Source organism: Monodelphis domestica, chromosome 7 (genome assembly GCF_027887165.1).
Source record: "Monodelphis domestica isolate mMonDom1 chromosome 7, mMonDom1.pri, whole genome shotgun sequence".
Lineage (NCBI taxonomy): Eukaryota > Metazoa > Chordata > Mammalia > Didelphimorphia > Didelphidae > Monodelphis > Monodelphis domestica.
In genome coordinates, this window is record NC_077233.1 from 277700454 (window position 1) to 277724646 (window position 24193).

General features: G+C 39.4%; 1 protein-coding gene and 1 long non-coding RNA gene across 2 annotated transcripts; one reads left to right on the forward strand and one right to left on the reverse strand.

Annotated features, from left to right (window-relative positions):
- Positions 1–260: 260 nt before the first annotated feature.
- Positions 261–23909, reverse strand: CHMP5 (charged multivesicular body protein 5). The gene is made up of 8 exons (XM_001362096.5): positions 23772–23909; positions 19212–19316; positions 16932–16978; positions 12314–12407; positions 12162–12233; positions 9405–9513; positions 6512–6624; positions 261–1583 (listed from the first exon to the last, which is right to left on the reverse strand). The coding sequence occupies exons 1-8, from the start codon at positions 23838–23840 to the stop codon at positions 1533–1535; spliced, it is 660 nt and encodes a 219-aa protein (XP_001362133.1). The 5' UTR covers positions 23841–23909; the 3' UTR covers positions 261–1532.
- LOC130455424 (uncharacterized) lies at positions 23237–23907 on the forward strand. The gene is made up of 2 exons (XR_008913380.1): positions 23237–23284; positions 23851–23907. It is a non-coding gene; the product is annotated as an uncharacterized LOC130455424 (long non-coding RNA).
- Positions 23910–24193: the final 284 nt, after the last annotated feature.

Below are 24193 nucleotides of genomic sequence, written 5' to 3' on the forward strand. Positions count from 1 at the left end.
ACCAATGATTTAAAAAAACAAGTTGTAAGTGTTGTTGTAAGTGTAGTTGTAAGTGTTGGACGAGTCCAAAATCGAAGCCCAGCAGACCAAAATGTCACGTTTTGGCTGCCCCCCTCTAATGCTCGGCATCAGGGATGTGCTGGCAGAGATGAGACTAAAGCAGGGCCTCGAGATGCCAGAGACAAGAAGGCGAGGCCCCTCGAACAAAAACTAACTAATACCTCACTGATGAACGTCACGTGCAATCCTCACCAGCAACATTTGTTCAACAAATATTTATTGAGCACCTAGAATGTGTTAAAAACATTATGCTTGTATAGTACTTTACAAAGCGCGTGTCCACATTACTGAACACATCCATGAAGTGGCACGGTAGAGTTAAAACAACACTGGATTTGTGCTTAGAAGATTCAGATTCGAATCCCAGCTCTCCTACTTACTACTGTGAGGCCTTGGGCAAGTCACTTCACTGCTCAAGGCCTCAGTTTTCTCATCTATAAAATAAGGAAGTTAGATTAGAAAATCTTCTAAGAATTTTTTCCAACTCTAAAGCCTATAATCCTAAAGATTAATTCATTTAATCTTTGCAACAACCCTGTAAGATAGGCAAGAAAGCCATGACAACCTACATGTTTCAGAAAAGATGACTAAGCTTACATAAATAAAACGACTAATCCAAAGTCACCCAGCTAGTCAGGTGGCAGACACAGGCCTAGAGTCCAGGTCTTCTGGCACCCAATCCAGTGCATTTTCTACTATACTGTCACTGTCTATTACACTTTATCGTTGGCAAAGTTTGGGTTTTCAGTGGGGCCTTTAGTTTGAAGAAATGTTATTAAATTATATCCTTTTGAAAAATATCTGTTGAGCATAAATGCATTTAAGGGTTAGGATATGATGTCATTAGTGATTACAACTCAACGGTAATACTGAAGAAACTTTGGAATTAAAACTTTATCCAAGTTTTTAAAAAAGCACAAGAAGAGAACCAATTTACATACTGAAGAAGTGATGACTCACTGACATGAAGACACAGCAAAACCTACATCCCAATTAAAGATTGTTATTTTAAATTAGTGTCTCATTTCACAATAGTATGCATATATGAACTATAATAAGACTTATAGGAATGGTGCAAAATAGCTTCATAATCTTGATAAGGATGTAGGTCTTGAAATATATTATTTTAAAAATCAAGGTATCAAGAAATTAAAGAATTTAAAGACGTCACATAGCATTGGTTTTACTTATTTCAGAAATATAAATAAATGAAAACAGAAGTCCTACACAACCACCAATATGTTACAAGTTTTTCTTTTATAAGACAGAAGGAATTTTTAAATCTCATACAAGAAATTTCCTATTAAATGAAGGTGTCCTCTAAATGAAAAAAAAAAGTTAGTGTACTAAACTTTGTTCAGGGAAAGGTACAAGAATATGCAAATTGTGATGGTGACACTGGAAAGGCAAAATATTTCCCAGATTCCCCAATTTCTGTTTATTATACATAATGTGCTGTTGAAGACATAGCTCTATGTAGCTGGAATCTGTGGCAGTCCAAATTCATCCACCAGTACACCATCCTGGAGAGGGAAAAAAGATCTCTTAATGCCATGTTTTCAAATTATATAAAATATTTATGACCAATCAGCCAAAAACTCATTTCTAAAAATTCATGAAGCGAAATAAGCAATCCACAATCATTAAGGAGGGAAACAGAGAACGTTTTACACAGAGAAATGGAAAAATGAGGTAATGAGGAACCAATAAAAGGATTCACAGAAGGGAAACAGAAGAAAATAGAGAAAGGCTAGAACAGAGAACGGGAGGAAAAGGAAGAAAGATAACCAGAAAACAAAAAAGAAATAGCTGGAAAAGAGAGTCTAATAGTATAAAAGAGAAGAGATAGTCTTCTATTTTAATATCTTATTTATTTAAAGAGATACATACATGCATGCACTCATGCACACATACTCTCTGTCTGTCTCTCTGTCTCTGTCCATCTGTCTGTCTCTCACACTTCCCCCTACTCCCCCAAGAGAAGCATATTCCTTTCTTGGTCCCCTGAATCATCCTGGCTTAACTCATCAAAAGTAGAACACACTATAGTTGAGAATGACATCCTGCAATACCTCGATTAATAATAAGTACGGATTCTAGTGATTCAACTTGTATACAAGGTTGGAAAATGGAAAAACATCAGGAGGAAGAAGGGTTTGTGATAGCCATGCTCTAGGGCAAAAAGTCGGAATTTTAGGCCCAGGATACAAGTTCCTCTCCATGAAGAATTAGGTATTTAAGGGGCAGCTAGGAAGCTCAGTGGACTGAGAGCTGGGCCTGGAGACAGGAGGTCTTGCATTCAAATCTGGCCTCAGACACTTCCTAGCTATGTGCTCTGGGCAAGTCCCTTGACCCCCATTGCCTCGCTGCTCTTCTGCCTTAAAACCAATACACAGTACTGATTCTAAGACAGAAGGTAGATTTTTTAAAAATTAGGTATTTAGAAGACAAAGCTGGGCCCATCCCCCCATTTATCCTATATAAAAGGGAGGAAGGAGCTATCTTTGAAGACTAATGATTGTTCCTTGACCCTATGTCCCATTGTCTCTCCTTTAGGAAAAAAGAAAAACTAAACTCACAGTAGTAATTCAGGCCCCTCTTCAGTTCTCACCACCTGACTGATGATGCCTTGAAATCCCTCATTATGAACTAAAGCTTTTTAACATACAATGTGAAATTTAAAACTTCACAAATAGCACATGGGGAAATTCATTTACACTTTAATAAATCCCGTAACTCTTCAGTACGTGTAAATGACATATAAAATGAGAGGCAGAAAAGAGTAGACGTGGTACTGATCTGAAGTCAAAAAGACCTGGGTTCTAATCTCCGACCTACTCCTTATATGACTTTAGAAAAGTAATTTAAAATCTCCTGGCCTGTTTCCTCACCTATAAAATGAGGGGATCGGAGCTGACACCTAAGGTAGCATCTTCCAACTCTTAAGTCTGTTCCTATGTAAAGGCTATGAACTTATTAAAAAGGATTCACTACTGGGAAATTATCAAATGAAATGCATAAAATAGTCTAGTCTCTGATACACCCGAGAATACAAAGTTCAAGGGCAAGAAGTCTTTTATTAAACAAGAACGGAAGGAAACTGGACAGCATATAGGAGCAGCAACAATAACAGATGCTGAACATTAACTCAGCAGTAAATCCCCAAAGGGTAAAGGAGCCCAATATAAAATACAGATGATTTGACATACTTGAATTATATTTATATATATGTATATATATAAGATATATAAAAATTATCTTCTATTTCATAGTTTTCCAACTGTCAGACACTTTATAACTTAGTACCAACACCAATTGATGTTTTGCCTCTAAATTTATAAATTCTTTTGATGATGCTGGGCTCATTTTACATCCCTTCATGCAAACCTTCCAATGTTTTTTATGGCATAGTAACCTACAACTATTATCTTATTTGTACCAAAATGTATTTAACCATTCTCCAATATAAAACATAAAAATTCGCTCTACTAAAATGTTAGAGAATGGAAGGTCCATCTCCAACTATGGATTAGGTGGTAAATTTATAGCTATGACCAAGCGAATCTGACAACATAATAAACTAAGTTACTTCAACTATATAAAAAGATGTTTTTGGACAAATAACTGCAGTTGGAATGAGAAAAAAAAAAGGACTTGAATGTGGGGGTAGGGACTGATCAAAACATTGCTGATTAAAGTCCTACTAAGCATACAAAATCTAGAAGTAATTGATACAAACCTATAATATTAGAAGCCATTCTCCAAAAATATATAAGTCAAAGAATATATTTTCAAGAGAAAAATAATCAGAATGCTAATAAGCAGAGAAATAGCAAATCAAAAAACTCATTATCAACTAAATATCCTGAGATATCAATCTCGTAGCCATTGAAGTGGCAAACATCATAAGGGTATAAAGGCACTATTTTGTAGGATGTTTGAAAATAGGGAAATTAATTGAACTACTGGTGGAACTGTGAATTGGTCTAATGATTTTGGAAAAATAATTTAACACGACTCAAGAAAAATTACAACATTGCTCATTGATCCAGTAACTCCATTATTAGGTTAATGCCCTTAGGGAATGCACTAACAAGAAAAAAAAATCTCTACCTTTAAAAATATTCAATCCTGTACATTTAAAATTGGAAAAAATTGGAAACACCGTGTGCCCAAGAACTAGGGATGGGTTAAATAAACTGTAAGAGCAACTAACATATACAATTATGGAAAAGAAGACAAATTTAAATTGCAACACAACTTGGATTAAAAAAACCCACACAGGTTGTTTTTTCTTTTAATAAAACGAACAAATTAAAATGTTAGGATGCACAGCATCAGTTGTAATTACTCTTTTGTGCTGTTATAACCTTGTGGATTCAATTAGCAACTATATGCAGGTGATTTCCTGGATCTAGATATCCGTCTATATTCTCTGTCCTGAGTTCCAGTACCATAGCACCCATTTTTGTCAGACTTTTGTCTCTTCTGTAGTATGGCAACTTTTTGTAGTAGTGGCTGATGGCAGGAAACTCCCATGTTGTTGCACCTGTCCTACATGCTTGTAGGCTATAAGCTACCTCAATTGGATCTTGATAGTGAATCAAGGACTTGTTATGATTTTAATTTATATTAAGATTTATATACATGTGTTTTTGATTTTAATATTTTTTAAATTTCCTCTCTCCTCTTGTTTTTGGGAGAATTGGTTCATATGTTATTTTATGCTTTAAGAAAAAAATTAATCAATGTAACTTAAAGCTTAGCCATCCATCCTGTGTCAATTCTATTGTTGGCGTGGGGATTGTGTAATTACCCTAAAAGTCCAGTCTGAGGTCTTTTTAAAGCAATTTTAGGAAAAGATAATCACTAATACCCTGGACCAAGAAAGCAGGTCTTCTAGAGAAGATGCTGTAAGGATGCTTGCAAAAATCAAACCTTGCCTTACCAGATTTTGAACGAACTTTGGCTCTAATGAACTGAGCTGAGGGGGGTTGAACCCCCCACTTATCTTGATTGTAAACACTAATGCCAAAAAGGTGAATGCGCCCAATGACTCTTTGTCAATGACCTATCAATCATTTTTCTTTTTTCTCTCTCCTTTCTTTAAATGATCTAAATTGTCCTAATTCCCGCCATGAAATGGGCGCCATCTCTTCTGCTCTTTGTACCCTGGCGAGCGAATCTTAGACGTAAAGGAACCACATTTTGGATGATTCACTGGGGAGAGCCGCATGGTGATCGCCCAGAGAACCGAGTGGGGACACTGACTACGCTGGTCTCCCGAAGAATCAGAGGTGGGGCACTGCGTGAATTAGAGGTCTAGAGGCCCAGGCCAATCCCGGACTCAACACGTGCCCGATGGCCTGCCGTGACGGCGGCACCTCGGAGGCCCGCTAGCACGACGTGTGAAAGTCGCTGGCCAACGGCTTGCGTCTTCAATGGCCCCGTCCACGTGGGACCAAGTCCCAAGCCTTTCACCCCTGCTGCAGCCACTGTCCCAAGAAACAAGTGGAACAGTCTTCTCCTGCGTCCCCTGCACTAGGGGCGCCGCTCCACGCGTGGAGTGGACATTTCCTTAGCCCCTGACGGACTGGAGCCTGGCGGTTGCTCTCTGGCTGAGACAATGTGACCAGGGGGGCTGCCTGACCTGTGACAGCTTCCTGAACCGCCGGTGACTCCCAAAGGCGAATGAGCAGCCCAAGAGGGCTTGGCGAGCCCCCACCAAAGGCGACAGACAGCCCTCCACCACTGGACGTTAGCTGGCGGGGGAGGAGCTCTTCCCGGAGCTCCAGGGACAAAGGTGAATGATGTGTGCGTTACACAACCAGCAAGGTTTCTGTTTCAACGTTAGACACCAAATGACAAAGAAACCATCACCAAGAGCGGAAGACGAGGCGCGTTCCAGGCAACGCCGACTTGGGGCGCGCGCTTTAGTCTCCTAATGTTCCTCCCGAGCTCGGCGATCTCGGGGACTTGGGAGTTCAGCTGCAGCCCAGCCGATCCCTAAGAGAGATGCCCAGTCATCCCTCAGACGTGCGACGTTTCCAGGCTGGGAGTATCAGCGTGGCCTCATCTGTGGTACGACACTACAAGAAGACTGAACTACCCTGAACCCGAGCTTGGAGGAAGAGACTAGAACTCATCTTCTCACCCGGACACCTTCATAACTGCCTCTCCTTTTTTAAATCCTTTACTTCTGTCCTAGAATCAATACTGTTCTAAGGCAGAAGACCGGTCAGGGCTAGGCAATGGGGGCTAAGGGACTGGCCCAGGGTCACCTAGCTAGGGAGTGTCTAAGGCCAGAGTTGAAGCCAGGACCTCCTTCTCTAGGCCTGGCCCTCCATCCACGGAGCCACCCAGCTGCCTCCCCTAATTGCCGTTCAAATTCTCAGGGCTGAGGGTCAAGAATAAAATCTTATTTTCATGTTAAAACCAACAACGTCCCCACCTTGTTTTTTGCATCACTGGGAACACCTTCGGGAATTGCTGGTGCAGATGCCGCCTCGTCTAAGTAAGAGCTGTCTTCGTCCGCTAGCAGCTCATCCCCCAGGGCGTCCAATTCTGAAAGAAAACCAGCCAACTCTGTCTTAACTAGACAATTTTCGACAAAAATTTACTTGAGAAATCAGGTAACTTTTGGCAAGTGTAAAGAGACACGAGAGACTCAAACGCATTCATTCATTTGTTCCAGCCGAAAGTCTATGAGATTCACCTGGATCCTTGATTCCAGGGGCTCGGGAGTCTCTTCCAGGGACGCAGGAAGCAACCTATCCAATTCCTGAGATGAATACAAACTTAGATAATCATCAGGATGACACGGACAGCAACGCTTGCTGGATGGGCTACTTCTGGAGCAGTGTGACATCAATTGTGAACTACATGTCTATTTCACTGCAGGAAAACTGGATTAAGGAAAACTGAACTTCAATGATGAATATAGAGGAACATATTTTAAAGCTCATGTAGTTCAGAGTTCATCTAATTCAATACCACCATTTTACAGACGAGGAAATGATTTTTTTTTTTAAATTAAAAACCCTTAAGAGTGGTAAGGGCGAGACAATGAGGGTTAAGTGACTTGCCCAGGGTCACACAGCGAGGAAGTGTTTGAGGTCACATTTGAACCCAAGACTTCGTGTCTCTGAGTCTGACTCTCGATCCACTGAGCCACCCAGCTTCCCCTTAAGGACATGATTGTTAAATGTCTTGCCCATATGTGACATACAGTACATTCAAGCCCCAACTTAATGCAGTTAGAACACATAAATCCTTTCTCTGCCTGAGTAAAGATGATCTGAAAACCAGATATATTGCAGGTTGCTCATTTCTTCCAGGGACTGTAGAATGAAGTGTTAGAGAAAGTGGCTCAATCTTGAGTAAAAGTATCAAATATGCAGCCTGCAATATTGTCAAGTTTGGCCCATAGCAGATTAAAAATTTTAAGTGAGAAATAGTTAACAAAAGAAAAATATAATTAAACAAAGAAGGGGCAGGTAGGTGGTACAGTGGATAGAGTGCCAAGTCTGGAGTTGAGAAGACCTGAGTTCACATCTGGCCTCAGATACCTTCTAGCTGTGTGACCCTGGGCAAGTCACGTATCCCCATTTACCTAGCTCTTGCCCTTCTATCTTAAGAGTTGTTACAAAGGCAGAAAAGGTTTTTTTTTTTTTTAAATAAAAACCCTTATTTTCCGTCTTGGAGTCAATACTGTGTATTGGCTCCAAGGCAGAAGAGTGGTAAGGGCTAGGCAATGGGGGTCAAGTGACTTGCTGCCAAGAAAACATTTCATTGCTTATAACCTGTTTCCCACAGAATGTTCTGATTGAACCCTATTCTGTGACACCATTGTACCTTCTGAGTCCTCCACTCCTTGCATGCTAACCCAACTTATTTTGCTACCAGTAAATATAAAACTACCTTTTGAGCTTGAATTTTATTTAATCATCTCAATACTCCATTGTGTGAAGTCTTCTACTCTCACTTTTTAATTCTCTAAAACATAAGTGAAGGAGAAGTTATTAAATTAACACGTTTAGAATTTTTACAGTTAAGAAAACTGTTAACAGAATTTGTTGCTAAAGACAAGGGACCAATGCAAAGCTGAAGTTTTAAGTAGGATTTTATTCCATAAATTCAATAGCACCTTTTTTCCCCTGAACAATTCAAAAATAACTGCCATAAAGGGAAAAAAGAAACCTTAGTAATTCTTTGGATTCACATTGAAATCATCTTCTAGAGGATAACAATTAGGACATCCGTTCTAGAAGCCCAGTCAGTGTTTGTACTGGAGACTCCCATCCCTTTCCACCCTTCTTTCCAGAGACTATGTGGAATGTGCTCTTTGAGGTGTATGACGATAAGTTGGGTTAGCATGCAAGGAGTGGAGGACTCAGAAGGTACAATGGTGTCACAGAATAGGGTTCAATTAGAACAAATGGACAAGAAAGGGAATAACTCAGGAGAAAATGCAAAATTATCAGTTAAAAGAAGTAATAATAATAATCATTATAAATTATATTTGCAAAGTGCTTTGAATTTTGTAAATTTTCCTCACATAGCCCTATGAAACAGGTAATACAAATACTATTATCATCCCCATTTTATAGTTTTACAGGGGATGGAACTGAAGCCTAGAGAGATTAAGTGACTTGCTCGGGGTCACAAAGCTAATGTAAAACTAAGATTCAAATCTGGGTCTCTCCTTTATGTAGGAGCCACATTCCTTCCATTATTCAATACCTCCAGCTGGTAACAATGTTTTGAATAAAGGTGGTGGTTGGGGGGTTGGGGGGGGGAGATGATGGAAAATAGCTTAGAGAAAGAATGAAATATAAAGTAGAATGGTAAAGGAATCCATAGAAACAAAAAAGGAAAGCATTTCATGGAATAAAGAAGTTGAAAGGGGCTAGAATTTCCATGTCCTACTCCCTGTCTAATGCAGGGATCCCCCTGACATTCCTCAGATTGGCATCTTGGCCTCTTTCCAGATTATTTCTTTTTTCCTTTCTTTCTATTTTACTGATTCTGAAGGAAAGGAAACTGAACAGACAAATAGGGACAGGAAGAAGAAAGTCTGTCCTTACAGAAAAGGCAGGAAAGGACTAACCAATGAGGATGTATGAAAACAACCTTGCTGGTTCTCAGAGGCACTTGCTTCCTTAATTCTTTATGAGTTTCAGTTAATGAGAGCTAAGTGGAAGATTAACTCAAATTCCTAACATTTCTGTTTCACATTATCTTTCCCTTGAATACGCTCATAATTGCTGCCCTTTTCTTGTGGGAAATTAGAAGCCCCAAGCATTAAACGGAAAGGGCCAGAAACAACTGATACCATTACTTACCTGCCTCTAAGTCATCTTCATCAATCTCTGGAGTTCCATAACTCCGACTCAGAGCCTCTTGGATTTCATTTGCATCTTCCATCATATCTTCTAACTGGTCTTGTATATCCTAAATTAATTTTTTGAAAGTATTTACTCACAAATTACTTTTTTCCTGTACCCTCTCCCCTCAATTTTGAGAAAATGACCAAATTTTTCTTCCACCAGAGAGTGCTTTGGTTGTTAGCAGGAGCTACTCTAAAAGTTTGTTCAGAGAAGTTCAGTGATCAAGAGAAAATTAAATGGGGAAAAAAATGGAGAGAAGGAAAGCCCCAGAGAAAGTGTTGGTAAAAAATAAAAAGAAGAGAACACTTAAAGAGCTGTAAACAGTGCAGAAAATATCACAAACAACAGTAACAAAGAGCTTGGTTCACACTTAAAATAGGAGGAATTATGTGGGTAAATATGCTAATTCTCTCAATTAAACTTGAGTGTCTTCCTCAAGCTTTATTTTAAGAGGAAGCTTAGATTAAACATATACATTAAGTAAAAGGCTGGCAACCCTTGATTATCTAAGTTAATGGATGAAAGCAGGATCTGAATAATCACCAAAAAAGTAATTGCCACAAGAGGCAGTAGGAAGTTAGACTCCTTTCAGAGCAAAGAAGTCAGGGTAAAACTGCTGGGTAGCACTGATAAAAGAGGAAGAATAAGGGCTTCTTAATCTTTTTTGTTCCACGGATAACTTTGTCAAATGTTTTTAAATAAATAAAAACAAAATGGGGTTATAAAGGAAACTTACTGTATTGAAATATAGTTATCAAAAAATTCACAGTTCCATGTCCAAAGGGCACTAAAAGACTGTCTGCCCTTTGATCCAGCCATAGCACTGCTGGGTTTGTGCCCCAAAGAGATAATAAGGAAAAAGACTTGTACAAGAACATTCATAGCTACACTCTTTGTGGTGGCAAAAAATTGGAAAATGAGGGGATGCCCTTCGATTGGGGAATGGCTGAACAAATTGTGGTATATGTTGGTGATGGAATACTATTGTGCTCAAAGGAATAATAAAGTGGAGGAATTCCATGGAGACTGGAACAACCTCCAGGAAGTGATGCAGAGCGAAAGGAGCAGAACCAGGAGAACATTGTACACAGAGACTGATTCATTGTGGTACAATCGAATGTAATAGACTTCTCCATACGTGGCAATGCAGTGATCCTGAACAACCCAGAGGGTTACAGGAGAAAAAAACACTAACCACATCCAGAGGAAAAACTGTGGGAGTAAAAACACTAAAGAAAAACAACTGCTTAACGACATGGGTCGAAGGGATATGGTTGGGGACGTAGACTCTAAATGAACATCCTAGTGCAAATACCAACAAGATGGAAATGGGTTCTGATCAAGAACACATGTGATACCATTGAAATGTGGAATAATTTTTAAAATTATTAAATAAAAATAAACAGAAAAACTAGGCTTATGTGTAAAATATAAAACTATATAAAGAGTTCTTGTGGAGATGGTGGAGGGTTTCTGGGGAGCAGTTTGAAGAGTTATTCTTGGAAAAAGTAAAGAAGGAATCAGCAAAATTTAAAAACAAAAGAAGAGAAAAAATAAAGAGCGAATGCTCTGATTCCTGAAAACTGGTATGGCAAGACAGTCCTATAGATTCAGCATTAGAGCTGTCCATGTTAGTGAACCTATGGTACATGTGCCAAAGACGGCTGCTCTCTTCCCCCTTTCTACACCTGCCTGAGGACCTTTTTCACATGACCTGCCCCTCTGTCTAGCAGCCCAATGGGAACACCTCCTGTGATTTTTATCGCACACAAAATTGTGCACACCCACACTACACAGGCATGTGCTAGTCAATGACAAATCAGAAATAACTAACTGCCCACCTGGGCTGTCCTAAGCCAAGCTTAGGCACGTGTGAGGCCCAGGAAGTGAGGTAGAGAACAGCCTCTGGAGTTCGCTCACTTCCTGTAGACAGGGCTAGGTGCCAGTTTGTTCTAGGAGCTCGAGCAGGGAGGAGGCCCGCAGGCAGCTTTCCTTCGGATCAGTCACATGAGTGAAAAGGACTGATTCCCTTCCTTGCCTTGGCCTTCCAAGGCCTAAACTCCCTCTGGCTCTGCCACAAGGTTGAGTTAACCTCTTCCCTTTCCCCTTCTTTCCTTTTCTCCCACTCCTTCGTTCTTACTCCCGTTGTAATTAAACTATTATAGAGATTCATTCTGACTTGAGTGTTTCATTTTAGGAATTTCATAAGTGAATTCCTTGGCGACCTTAAATTAATATATATCAGTCTTTTAAAGTGATTTCAATATCATACTCCCTGTCTGCGGTAAAGGGGCAGCTCATATGTGGCACTTTGGGTTCTCTGTCTCTAAAAGGTTCACCATCACTGGTCTAGGGTGAAACTGTTCTTACCACCATTAAAATCTTCCTGTTATAGATAACATAAAGACAAAAAACACTGACAAATGTCTATATTTCCAGAAAGGAAATCTCAACTCCTTCCAGGTCAGGAATACATTGCTTTTCTTTTATAGATAGCTGCTTAGACTATGAAGTTGAAAACTGAACACTTAGCTGAAAAGTTATTGAATTGTAATTCAAATGAAAAGTAATTGAAAGTAATTCAAGTTAATATAATTCCTTCATTCCCTCTGAAATAAAATTCTACTTTAGTGATTTAACAATGTCATTATTAAAAATACAAGAGTTAACACCTCTTTGGACTATTCTGACAAAAAAATAGTACAATCTTACCTCAATTTGGTCAATCTTGACTTGCTTGTATGCTTTCTTCATTTCTTTTACACCTAATTTCATAGCATCCACCTAGAAAGATAAAAAGTTTTAAGTACATGTGATGGTTCACCTAGATTCAAACATTTTTACAACATGATTTTATTTATTACCGTTGTTTTGGTGTCTTTCAGTGACTGGATAGTATAATTTGCTTGTTCCATATTAAAAGACTGTTGTGAAAGATTGTCCCGTTGTTGTTCATACCTATTTACATTCAAGGAAGAATGTCAAACATGAGTCAATATTGAGGTCCAGCTATTCCAAATCAATTAATTAAATAAAATTTTCAAAAAAAAAGAGGTCGAGAAGAAAAAAGTCACTATTAATTATTATACTGTATGATATTATTTATTATCATTGCTATTTAAGCAGTCATTATTAAAACTGGAAATAGAAGTTGCCACGTCGTCTGCTTATTTCCAAAGATTTAGCAAAGTCTGCTATGCTTAATTCCCACAAGCAGAAGAGAATCTTGTCTGTCAGACATATCAAATCAATTCATCAACTCCATAATCTGTGGAGATTCAACCTGTATCACAGAGGTCAATCTTACTTCTCTCTGTTCCTACCCCCAATCCTAAGGAAATGTTTCTTCTCTTTCTCCAACTGTTGTTGCCTGAGAAAAGCAATGCCCTCAAAGACCCTTTCCACCTGGCTTTAAGACCTCATCCCACCTCTCTCATATCCAGTGGAAACAATTGCTTTAGGATCTTTTCTTATTCTCTACTTCTTTTCATGGAGCACCTATCCTCCCTAGAAAGTATTTGAAACACACTTCCAACTATTACATGTCCCTGATTATTTCCATTAATCCATATTCTAATAATAATAATTTATGCCTACTATATGCCAGGCACTTTACAATTATTTAACAATTAGTATCTCATTTGATTTTCACAACAACCCTGGAAGGTAGGTGCTAGTATGATCCCCATTTTACAGATGAGGAAACTGAGGCAAAGAGGTTATGTGACTTGCTCCAGGTCACACTGCTAGTAAATGTTGGAGGCCAGATTTAAGTACTTGGGTCTTCTTATGCTCTATCTACTATGGTACCTTGCTGCTCCTCTAGGTACTTTTACCATTTAAGCCCTTTGCCCCCCTTATAAGAGCTTCTTTAGCAGCTAAGCTGGATAAGGCTGAGGAGAGGGAGGAGAGTCCCTGTTGTGTTATAACCTGAGGGGGAATGTGGCACTGGAATTTTTTTTGAGGGTCTAAAGGATAACAAGTAAAAATAATGGAAGTTTATATAGTTTACATATTGTTTTAAAGTTACAAAGTGCTTAAAATACAAAGATACATTATCTGAGTCACATACTATGAGGTAGGTTATTATTATCAATTATTATTATGCTCATAAGGAAACTAAACTCAGAGAGGTTAAGTGACTTGGCTGCCTATGACCTATGACATATGCCTATGACATAACTAGTGGCAGAGAGGTGATCTGAACCTAAGATTTCCTGGGCCTGATAATTTATTACCTAGGTTGGTAGTTTTCAAACTTTTTGGTCACAGAATTTCTTTATACTTAAAAAAAGTTATTGAATACCTCAAAAAGCTTTTGTGTATATGGGTTATATCTACCAATCTTTCCTGTGTCAAAATTTTAAATGTCTTTATTATTATATTTTCCTATTATTATGAAAAAGTTTGCCCTCACAAATTCTCTGAAGGGTACTCAGGGGTCCTTAGACTACATTCTTTTTTTTTTTAAACCAATTACATATAATAATAAATTTTTACATAAGTTTTCTGAAGCTATATAATCCAAAATGTCTCCCTTCTTCTTTCCCTCCCCCATCCTGGTGCTGGCAAGCAATTCAATCTGGGTTATACATGTACTATTAGGCAGAACATATTTTCATATTGTTCATTTCTGTAAGTAATCTTATAAAACCAAAATCCCAAAACATAAACCCAAATAAACAACTGAAAAATCATATGCTTTCATCTGCATTCTGACTCCAACAGTTCTTTCCCTGGAGGTGAAAAGCATTTTTTGTCCTAAATCCCTCAGAACTGTGCTGGATCATTGTATTGCTGAGAGTACCTAAGTCTTTCACAGTTGATCATTCCACAATATTGCTATTACTGTATACAGTGTTTTCCTGATTCTGCTTATTTCACTCTGCATCAGTTCATGAAGGTCTTTCCAGCTTTTTCTGAAATCATTCTGTTCATCATCCTTATAGTATTCCATCACCATCATATACCATGATTGGTTCAGTCATTCCCCAATTGAGGGACATTCCTTCAATTTCCAATTCTTTGCCACTGCAAAGAGTAGCTTAGCTATAAATATTTTTGTACAAGTAGATCTTTTTCCTTTTTTCAAATTTATTTCTTTGGGATTGTGGACCACACTGACAACTATTGTCTATGCTATGCTGCCTTAAGTTCATGCTCTTTCCAAGGAAAGCTCAAGACTACATTTTTCTCATCAAAATAAAGACATAAAGATGGTTAGATTTCACAGCATAGTTCAGCTACACTATGGATTATATAGATATATGTAGGCTATCTTGGAACATAGTGATATCTCTTTAGAGCACTGTGTCTATTAGAAATGTGTCATGAAGCAATGGAAAGTAATGAGTGCTGGAGGGGATGTGGCAAAGTCGGGACACTAATTCATTGCTGGTGGAGTTGTGAATTGATCCAACCCTTCTGGAGGGCAATTTGGAACTATGCCCAAAGGGCGATAAAAGAATATCTACCCCTTTGATCCAGCCATAGCACTGCTAGGTTTGTATCCCAAAGAGATAATAAGGAAAAAGACTTGTACAAGAATATTCATAGCTGCACTCTTTGTGGTGGCCAAAAATTGGAAAATGAGGGGATGCCCATCAATTGGGGAATGGCTGAACACATAGTGGTATCTGTTGGTGATGGAATACTATTGCCCTCAAAGGAATAATAAAGTGGAGGAATTCCATGGAGACTGGAACGACCTCCAGGAAGTGATGCAGAGAGTGAGAGGAGCAGAACCAGGAGAACATTGTACACAGAGACTGATACACTGGTACAATCAAATGTAATGGACTTCTCCATTAGGGACAATGCACTGATCCTGAACAACCAGGAAGGATCTATGAGAAAGAAACTATCCATATCCAGAGGAAGAACTGTGGGAGTAGAAACACTGAAGGAAAACAACTAAGTGACTACATGGGGGGATATGTTTGGGGATGAAGACTCTAAATGAACATTCTAGTGCAAATATCAATAATATGGAAATAGGTTTTGACCAAGGACACAAATAATACCCAGTAGAATTGCACACCAGCGATGGGAAGGATGAGGGGAGGGAAGGAATATAATTCTTGTAACCAAGGAATAATATTCTAAATTGACTAAACAAATAAATTAATTAAAAAAAAAGAAATGGGTCATGAGCTTCAATCAACCAACTTACATATGAACATATAGAATGCAACCTGCATGTAAATTTGAACAAAACACTTAACTTCAACTAGAACTACCAAACACTTAAATTCAATTAGCTACACAAACTTCTTGTATTTTTTAGTGTTTATATTACAGGGAGAAAGGACAATATGAAAAAATGAAAGCTACACTATAATCCTCAATCTTTATTTTAAATCTTTATATCAATTCCATCCTTGAAACATTTATATTATATTGGCAAGAAGCAATATAAGAATAATATAAGACTATATGGGGGCAGCTGGGTGGCTTAGTGCATTAAGAGCCAGGCCTAGAGACGGGAGGTCCTGGGTTCAAATTGACCTCAGACACTTCCTAGTTGTAGGACCTTAGGCAAGTCACTTAACCCCCACAGCCTAGTCCTTATTGCTCTTCTGCCTTGGAACCAATACACAGTATTGATTCTAAGAGAGAAGGTAAGGGTTCAAAATATATATATACTATGTAATAATATAAGAAGCAATACTAATTTTGCATTTTGCGTCTCTTTTCTATTCTTTGGTACTAATATAAAATAACATAGAAATGCACAGAAGTTGTCCACTAACATGAACTTGAGAAAGAAGAATTTTTTTCTTACAAACTGAGTTAGCTATTCAAAATAGAGAATTAAAAATTATTATGCAGTTATTTTTCAGTTTGTCTGACTCTTCATGATCCCATTTAGGGTTTTTTTTTTTTGGCAAAGATACCGGAGTGGTTTGCTATTTCCTTTTCCAGTTCATTTTACAGATGAGGAAATGGAGGCCAACAGGGTGAAGTGACTGTTCCAGATTTTACACAGCTAGTAAGTGTCTTGAGGCCAGATTTGAACTCATGAAGATGAGCCTTTCTGATTTCAAGCCTGGTACACTATCCACTGTACTCCTGGCTGCCCCAAATGCTGACATCATTGAAAATAAGGAAGGCACATAATTTTATATCTATAATATTCAGTTGGGATGGAGAAAATTCTCACAAAGATTTATACAATGTAGACAATGGCACAAGCTATTGAGGCACTTTATAATGCCTCTAGGGAAAAGAAAAAAAGTCACAGAGACACAAAGTTTAAAGCTAGAAGGAACCTCAAAAGATTATCTAGTCTAAGTCCTTCATTTTGTGAATGAAGTAACTTAATGAAGTCAGGTAATAAAGTGACTTCCCTCACATAATTATATATGTAAATATTTATTAAATTGAGAATGCTTATAAAATATTAGTGAAAACATAAAGCGGGAAAGCATTTTTCTTTACATAAAACAAGTTTGATTTAGGGAAATTATGACAATAACTTACATTCTTTTCTGCTTTAACACTCTCAAGGCTTTCTGTTTTACCATATTCTGAAAGCAAAAAGAAAATTACACTCGAAATTTTAAAAAGCTGAAAACAAACGCAGGTGAATTATATAACCCCCCCCCCCCCCAGTTTCAGTCACCTAGTCTGTCCGTCTGTCTTTCTCTTTTAAAACCTTACTTTCTACCTTAGCATCAAGACTATATATTGGTTCCAAGGCAGAAGAGTGGTAAGGGCTAGGCAATGAGGGTTAAGTGACTTGCCCAGGGTCACACAATATCTGAGGCCAGTTTTGAACCCAGAAACCAGTCTGTAGGCCTGACTCTCAATCCACTGAGCCAGCGGCCCCCCCACAAGATTTTCTTTCGACTAGGCAGAGTTCCAGGTCTCAACTTTACTCCAGACAAATCTCTGAGTCAGAGATCATAATCCCCGTCCTTAGCCTGTTGAGTGAGTCCTGACCTACTCTTGTCAATCTGCCCCTTCTCTCGTGAGGATCGCCCCACAAATATGTTAAGGGCCTACTACATACCAAGCGCAGTGCTAGGCACTTAGGACATAAGAACAAAGAACGAAGCAAGTCCTACTGGAGCGGAGCTTACACTCAAATGGAGGAGACTGCACACAAAGTGTATTTAGTATGTATATTTACATATTAATAGCATGTGGCTAATATGCATACAGATATACACAAAGCAGCTAAAAAGCCAGGTGGTTTGGGAAGGAAGAGTCTTGTGCTTGAGGCAGGAAGGAAGGCAGTCTTGGGGAAAACGGGCTTGAGCTGGGTCCTAAAGAAAGGGCCTGTGAGGCAGGTGCAGAGGGAGAGCCCCCGAGGTGGGCACGGCCAAAGACCCCAGGGGTGGACTGGCTATACAAGAGCAGCATGATTTGGCTGGGTCGAAGCCTGAGTGCAAGACGGGGACTAATGTCCAAGGAAGATGGAAAGAGAGGTTGGGGGCTGGGTACAACCAGAGCTTGTATTTGATCTCAAAGGCAAGGAAAGCCCAAGGAGCTACCAGAAAGAAGGGTCACACAGTCAGAGCCACGGATAAGGAAAACCACTTTGGCAGCTTAGGGATAGAGAGAAGATAGACCGGCGTGGGAAGACTTAAGGAAGGAAACCTATTCGGAGGACCCTGCAATAATGTAGGTCAGAAACTGGACCTAAAGGGCTAACTGGTTTGAGAGAAGCTGTAAGGGCAGAGATGGCCAGGAGGGGCAACTAAATGTTCGCTTCTCTCCATCTCTCCCCCGGATGGACTCCTTGAGGACTTTTCCCCCACCCTCCAGGGAGCTCCTCATCACCCTGCAAGACCTCAGCAACCTTGGAGCGTCTCCTCATCACTACCCTCTTTCTCTCCGATTAGTCTCTCTAATCTAAGGTTTGGGGTCCAAACCGCAGGCCTCCATTTTCAGACCTCAGCTGAGACATCTCCTCATTTCTCATTTGGCTGCACTATTTGTGGGCTCCACCATGCTCCAAGTTGGGGACCTTCTCCTCCCTGTTACGGTTTAGCTTCCTTTTGTGTACTGTATTCCCTGATTAGATTGTAAGCTTCCTGAGGGGCTCGCTTTCCTTTTCTGTATCTGTAGCCAATGCACGGAATACTGAAGCTTACTGACTAGGGATATGAGGAATCAAGGATAACTTGGAGTTGACGAAGCTGGGATACTAGAAGGGCAGTAGAGTCCTTAACAGAAAAAAAGGAAGACTGGCAGAGAGGACGGTTTAGGAGCAAAGGTAAAGAATTCCGTTTTAGACATGTTGAATTTAAGATGTCAGGCAATAAATATTTATTACACGCCTACTCTGTGAAAGTCAAGGAAGTCAGTCTAATGAGGGAGAAAACAAGCAAACAAAGACATACAACCAGCCATATGCAGGATAAATGGGAAATAATTGAGAGGGAAATACATTAATTAATGGTAGAGACAACAAGCAAACAAATATGTACCAACAAACTGTATGGGGGATAAATAGGAAATAATTATGAATGAGAAGGGCACTAGAATTAAAGAGGGGAAAGGTTTCCTGTAGAAGATGAGATTTTAGCTGGGACTTAAAAGAAGTCAATGGAACTAGCAGACAGAGATTGACTTATACATAATAAGTGTTCAAGACAATAAATGTTTGTTGAATTGTGTCCTCCTTATAGTTTCTATTGTAACTCTCAATAGCATTTATTACAATGCTGGGGGAGGAGGGGAAAGGGGGGGTACCCTAGGTATTTAAGCTACTCAGGCATTTAAAAATTACTTCTGAGGCACATTCCGTCTTACCTTTGCAGGTCCTTCTCTCATCTTTTTTATCTGATCTTTATATTTTACTAGCTCAGAATCAAGTCTAGAAATCTTCTTGTCAATTGATTCTGCCCTGCTATCAACCTTTAGAAGGAAAAAGAAAGAGAAGTTATTTCAATGTAAGACATAATTATGTAATAGATACGCATGGAGCACGGGAAGGAGGGGACAAGGAAAAGAGAAAGGAAAAAGGGCGAGAGTGAAAACATGCCCATATAGTAGGAAACGGTAATAATACCACCTTACATTTGTACAGCCCTTGAGCTTGCCCATATATGACTCAATTTAATCCTCAGTCTGAGATAGGCAGGACCCATCCTATTGTTTACATTTTATAGGTGACTTGTCTGAGGCTACCCTGAATAGGAAGTAACAGCTGCTACTATGACCTGGCTTTTTGCTTCCCAGTCCAGTGTCCTTGCCACTACTTCTAGATATAAAAATGGAGATTTTGAACCCCAGACTTCAATCCCCAGAAGTCCTTGGTATTTCCCAGAATGCCCTATAATCTCACCTGAGTCCCCAAGTTGTCGAGATCACAATTGGTATTAAACTGGCAGTAACAGCCTCCCACACTCTCTTCTCTTCAATTGCAATGATGTAGGATGTAGCAAGTAAGCTAAGAGCAGGGATTTTGAATGGGCTAATCAGCCACGGGCACATGGTTTTTATTTTGTATCCTTGATTTCTAATACTCCTTAATAAACCTCATAAAATATGTTTTTATTAGTAGAAATAGAATTTAATTTTTACATAGGGAACCATCTATAATCTGGTTAAATTATGAAGCTGCCACTTCACTGCCCTAATGCTCTACCCCTACCCTAGAATCAAGGTATTCAAGGACCACAAAAAGGTCATCGAGTCTAATTAATTAATATTTATGGAAAAGCCATGCAAATGAAGTATTTTTCAATATTTCAAAGATTCATGCTTTATTTGCCATGCGGTTCATTCCTCTATTGTCACATATTGCAACAGAGAATCTCAGTGTTAGAAGAGACATCAGAAGGTATCCCCTACAATGCATCTCTAGAAAAGAATCCCTTTGATAACATTCCCAGTGACTGGTCTTCCTGCCTTTGCTTGATAACCAGTGACTATTACCATCTGTGGCAACCCATTTCACTTTTGGATGGTTTGAAATGTGAGGAAGATTTTCCTGACCTCCAGAAAAATCTGTCTGACTTACAAGGCTTCTAATTCTACCCTGAGGGCAAACTTGACAATCTTAAACTCTCTTCCCTATGAGCCTAGTTGTAGACAGTTATCATATTCCCCTAAATCTCCTCTCTTTCTGGTGATTTCTTCAATTAATCTTTTTTTTTTTTTGTAATCCTTACTTTCTGCATTAGAATCATTGTTTCCAAGGCAAAAGAGTGGTAAGGGTTAGGCAATGGGGGTGCAGTGACTTGCCCAGGGTCACATAGCTAGGAACTGTTTGAGGTCAAATTTGAACCCAGGACCTTCCAACTCTAGGCCTGGCTCTCAACCACTGAGCTACTCAGATGCCCCCTTCAATTAATCTTTATATAGAATGATCTCATGGCTCTTTATCATTCTCATCATGCTACTCCAGATTTTCAACATCTCTTCTAAAATGAGGCATTCAAAATAAAACATAATATTCCTGATATGATTTGTCCAAGGAAGAGTACACTGGTTCTATCACTTCCCTGTTCTCCACAGGAGACCTCTCAATGAAGTCTAGGGTTCCTTATTATACTATTAACTCTTATTCAGAGTGCAGTTCAATGAAACCGTTTATTCATCGCCTCATGGCTGCCATGAATTTGGGCTCATCCTGGCATAACAGACATTCGGTCTAGCTTGGTAGGAACTGACAAAACTTAACATTTGGTTGATCATTTTCAATAACCTAGGATTATCTCATCATAAAAAGGCATCAGAGGGTAGGGCTTTAGTGAAGCTTCCCAAGGAACACAATGTGGTACAATTTTCACATCTTAGAATGATAAATGGTAATGTACTATATTGTAAAAGATGATGGACAAAAGTCAGAAAACCTAGGTTCTGGGGCTCACTGTGTTTTCTCTGGATGGGTAACTTTAGTTCAATCACTTCATCTTTCTAGAAGAGGAATAAAAATCTCTTTCCTGTATACTTCTACAGTTTACTGTGAAGGTAATGAGGTATAATGGAAAGAGGGATGCATTTGGAGTCAAGGACCCTAGGTTCAAATCAGGCTGTGTGACTATGCAAGTCTCTTAAACCTCAGTTTCCACATACGTTAAAAAAGGGATGTAGATTAGATGACCTTTGAGATCCCTTATAGTGTTTAATCTGTGAATATGTGATAAATGAAAATAATATATGTAAAATTAAATAAAACTCTAAGGAGTAACTAATGATGAAAGAAAGTATATTTTCTCCTGAATTATAACTAACCCTCCCTATTTCAACAAACCATTTATTAACTTAAATATGCAATCCACCCTGTGTAGGATGTATAGAGAGACATGGATAAAAGTCTCACAGTCATCCTATGAGTATGGCTAGATTGAGAACTGAGGCAATATCCATCCAAACTGATGGGATCACAAATCTATGGAAGTACTATAAAAGATTAGTGGTGTCAAACTCAAATAGAAATCTGATGAGCTGCATGTTGACTTTAAAAAGCATATATTAATATTATGTATGTTTTACTGTATTTGTATTTATTGTGTTCGATTTCCTAATTATATTTTCATTGGGAATGTGGGCTACATATATTTGATACCTCTTTATTAAACCCAGGCATTTAATAATGAAAACAGAAACAGTTCTTGCCCTCAAAGAACTTACAACATAGTAGTAACAGACAATCAGTATGATGGGGTCTAGGGAGACCTAAGTCTAAGTCTCACCTGATACTTAATGTGACCCTAGATATATCATTTGACTGCTGGGTACACCTGGCAACTCTCTAAGACTGTAAATGGCAGAACAGTTGCTGATCCACATCGAGAGTTTCCTACACTTAAGAAACCAGTGCTTTGAACAAAAACAACAAAACAATTTGTCATCATATGGCCCAGCAGGATGAACATTATTATCTGAAGCCAAATTAAATCCTGTTAAATTAAATATCATAAGTTCCTTGGGGGGTATGCATCGTCTTTCTTTTTTCCTATTTGCATCTCCAGTGATTAGTAAGTGCCTGGCATATCTTAAGCTGATCCATGGACCCCAATTTAAGAACTTCTGCTTTAGACTCTAAGGGCCAGTTAAGTAGCTAGTTTTGTTCCTGGAGTCAGCAAAACCAGTTCAAATCCAATTTTAAGCCACTTTCTTGGGCAGGTAGGTGGTTCATCGAATAGAGTGCCACATCTGGAGTGAGAAGGACCCAGTTTGAAATATGATCTCAGATTCTTTCTAGCTGACCCTGAGCAAGTCATTTAACTCCAATTACTTAGCCCTTACCAGTCTTTTGCTTTGGAACTTATATTTTATATATTCTAAGACAGAAGGTAAAAAAAAACACACACACACACACACACAAAACTAAAACAACTTCTTTAGTCTTAACCTATTTGCCTCAGTTTCCTCAACATTATACACGTTTTATTTTATTTATGTAATTTATTTCACTTACATTTGTTTTATTGTATTTTGAATTATTTTATTAAGTATTTTCTAATTAATCTTAATTGTGAACGTTCTGGGCACGTTTGGCAAAATCTCCAATTTAGATCCTGAGATCCAATGATGAAAACAAACATAATTCTTGCCCTCAGAGAACTTAAAAGTGTTAACAGCAGCAGAGAATCAGTATGGACACAGGCAGTGAGTTGGCCTTGATATCAAGAAAACCAGGATCTAAATTCTAACCTTTTCTCTGCCTCAGTTTTCTTCCTCAACTACAAATAAGGATAACACTTCTCGAGTTCACTGTGAGAATCCAGTGAGAAAACATGCATAAATCACTTGACAAGCCTTAAAGCTCCACACATCTAGGTGTGTATTACTGTGGGCTATTATCGTCGGATTCTACACAGATGGTTCTAGATTCCAGAAAGAACGAGGTCGAGTTTCTGCCCCCAAAAGAGGTTAGTGGTGCCTTGGACACCTCTACTACTGATCTTCCGTAGGAAAGGAAAGGAAGTTGCCCTTGAAGGAGGGAATCGTGGGATGGTATCTCTACCAACTTCCCAAGAAAGGCACCTGGTTCTTTTCTTTTTCTCCATTCCTCTGCCCCACTCCCTCCTTCGGTCTGGTCCCCACCTCCAAGCCCGTCTTCGGGAGGGGTGGATAAGGTGTAGAATGCCCCACCCCTCCTTCCTCCTCACCGGACCCTCAATTCAGATTACGGGGTCCCAGATGAGGGAGACGAAGGCAGTCCGGCTTCTCCTTCCTCCCACCCCCACTCCCAGGGCAGATTCGCTCCTGGGGTCTCGGAGATGGGGCAGCTCTGTCCCTCCTCGTCGGACTTCATCTCCCCCTAGGCTCTCGAGCAGCTTCGCCCCCGGAGTCCCGAGGGGTGAGTGGACAGGAGGTCCTCCGAGGATTAAAGAACTTGATATAATGCTAACTCACCGTGCCTATACAGTCTGTCAGGCTGGGTGGTGGGGCCTTGGGCTTTGCTTTGCCAAAGAATCGGTTCATTTTTTTTCAGCTACAAAGGGTCTAAGCAGGAAGAAACAGATGATTCTCCGAAAAACCGGAAGCGAAACTAGCATACTTCCTCCGCCCACCGCACTCCGGCCTTGTTGTCCCCGCCTCCTTCGGGCTTCCGCCCGACAGGCTACCTACTGCGCGTGCTCAGTCTGCGCGCTCTAGCCGATCCGAGTGCTGTGAAATTCTCTAATCCGGATTTTCGAAGTTACCTGGGGCTCAGAGCGTCCCTAGTCCTGGAAATACTAACTCAACCAGGATGCAAAGAGAGGCGTTTCCTTGGGGGAGAGTCTTTAGCTTGGTTTTCGGCTCTGAGAATTTGAAGATGGAAGAGCCCTTGGACA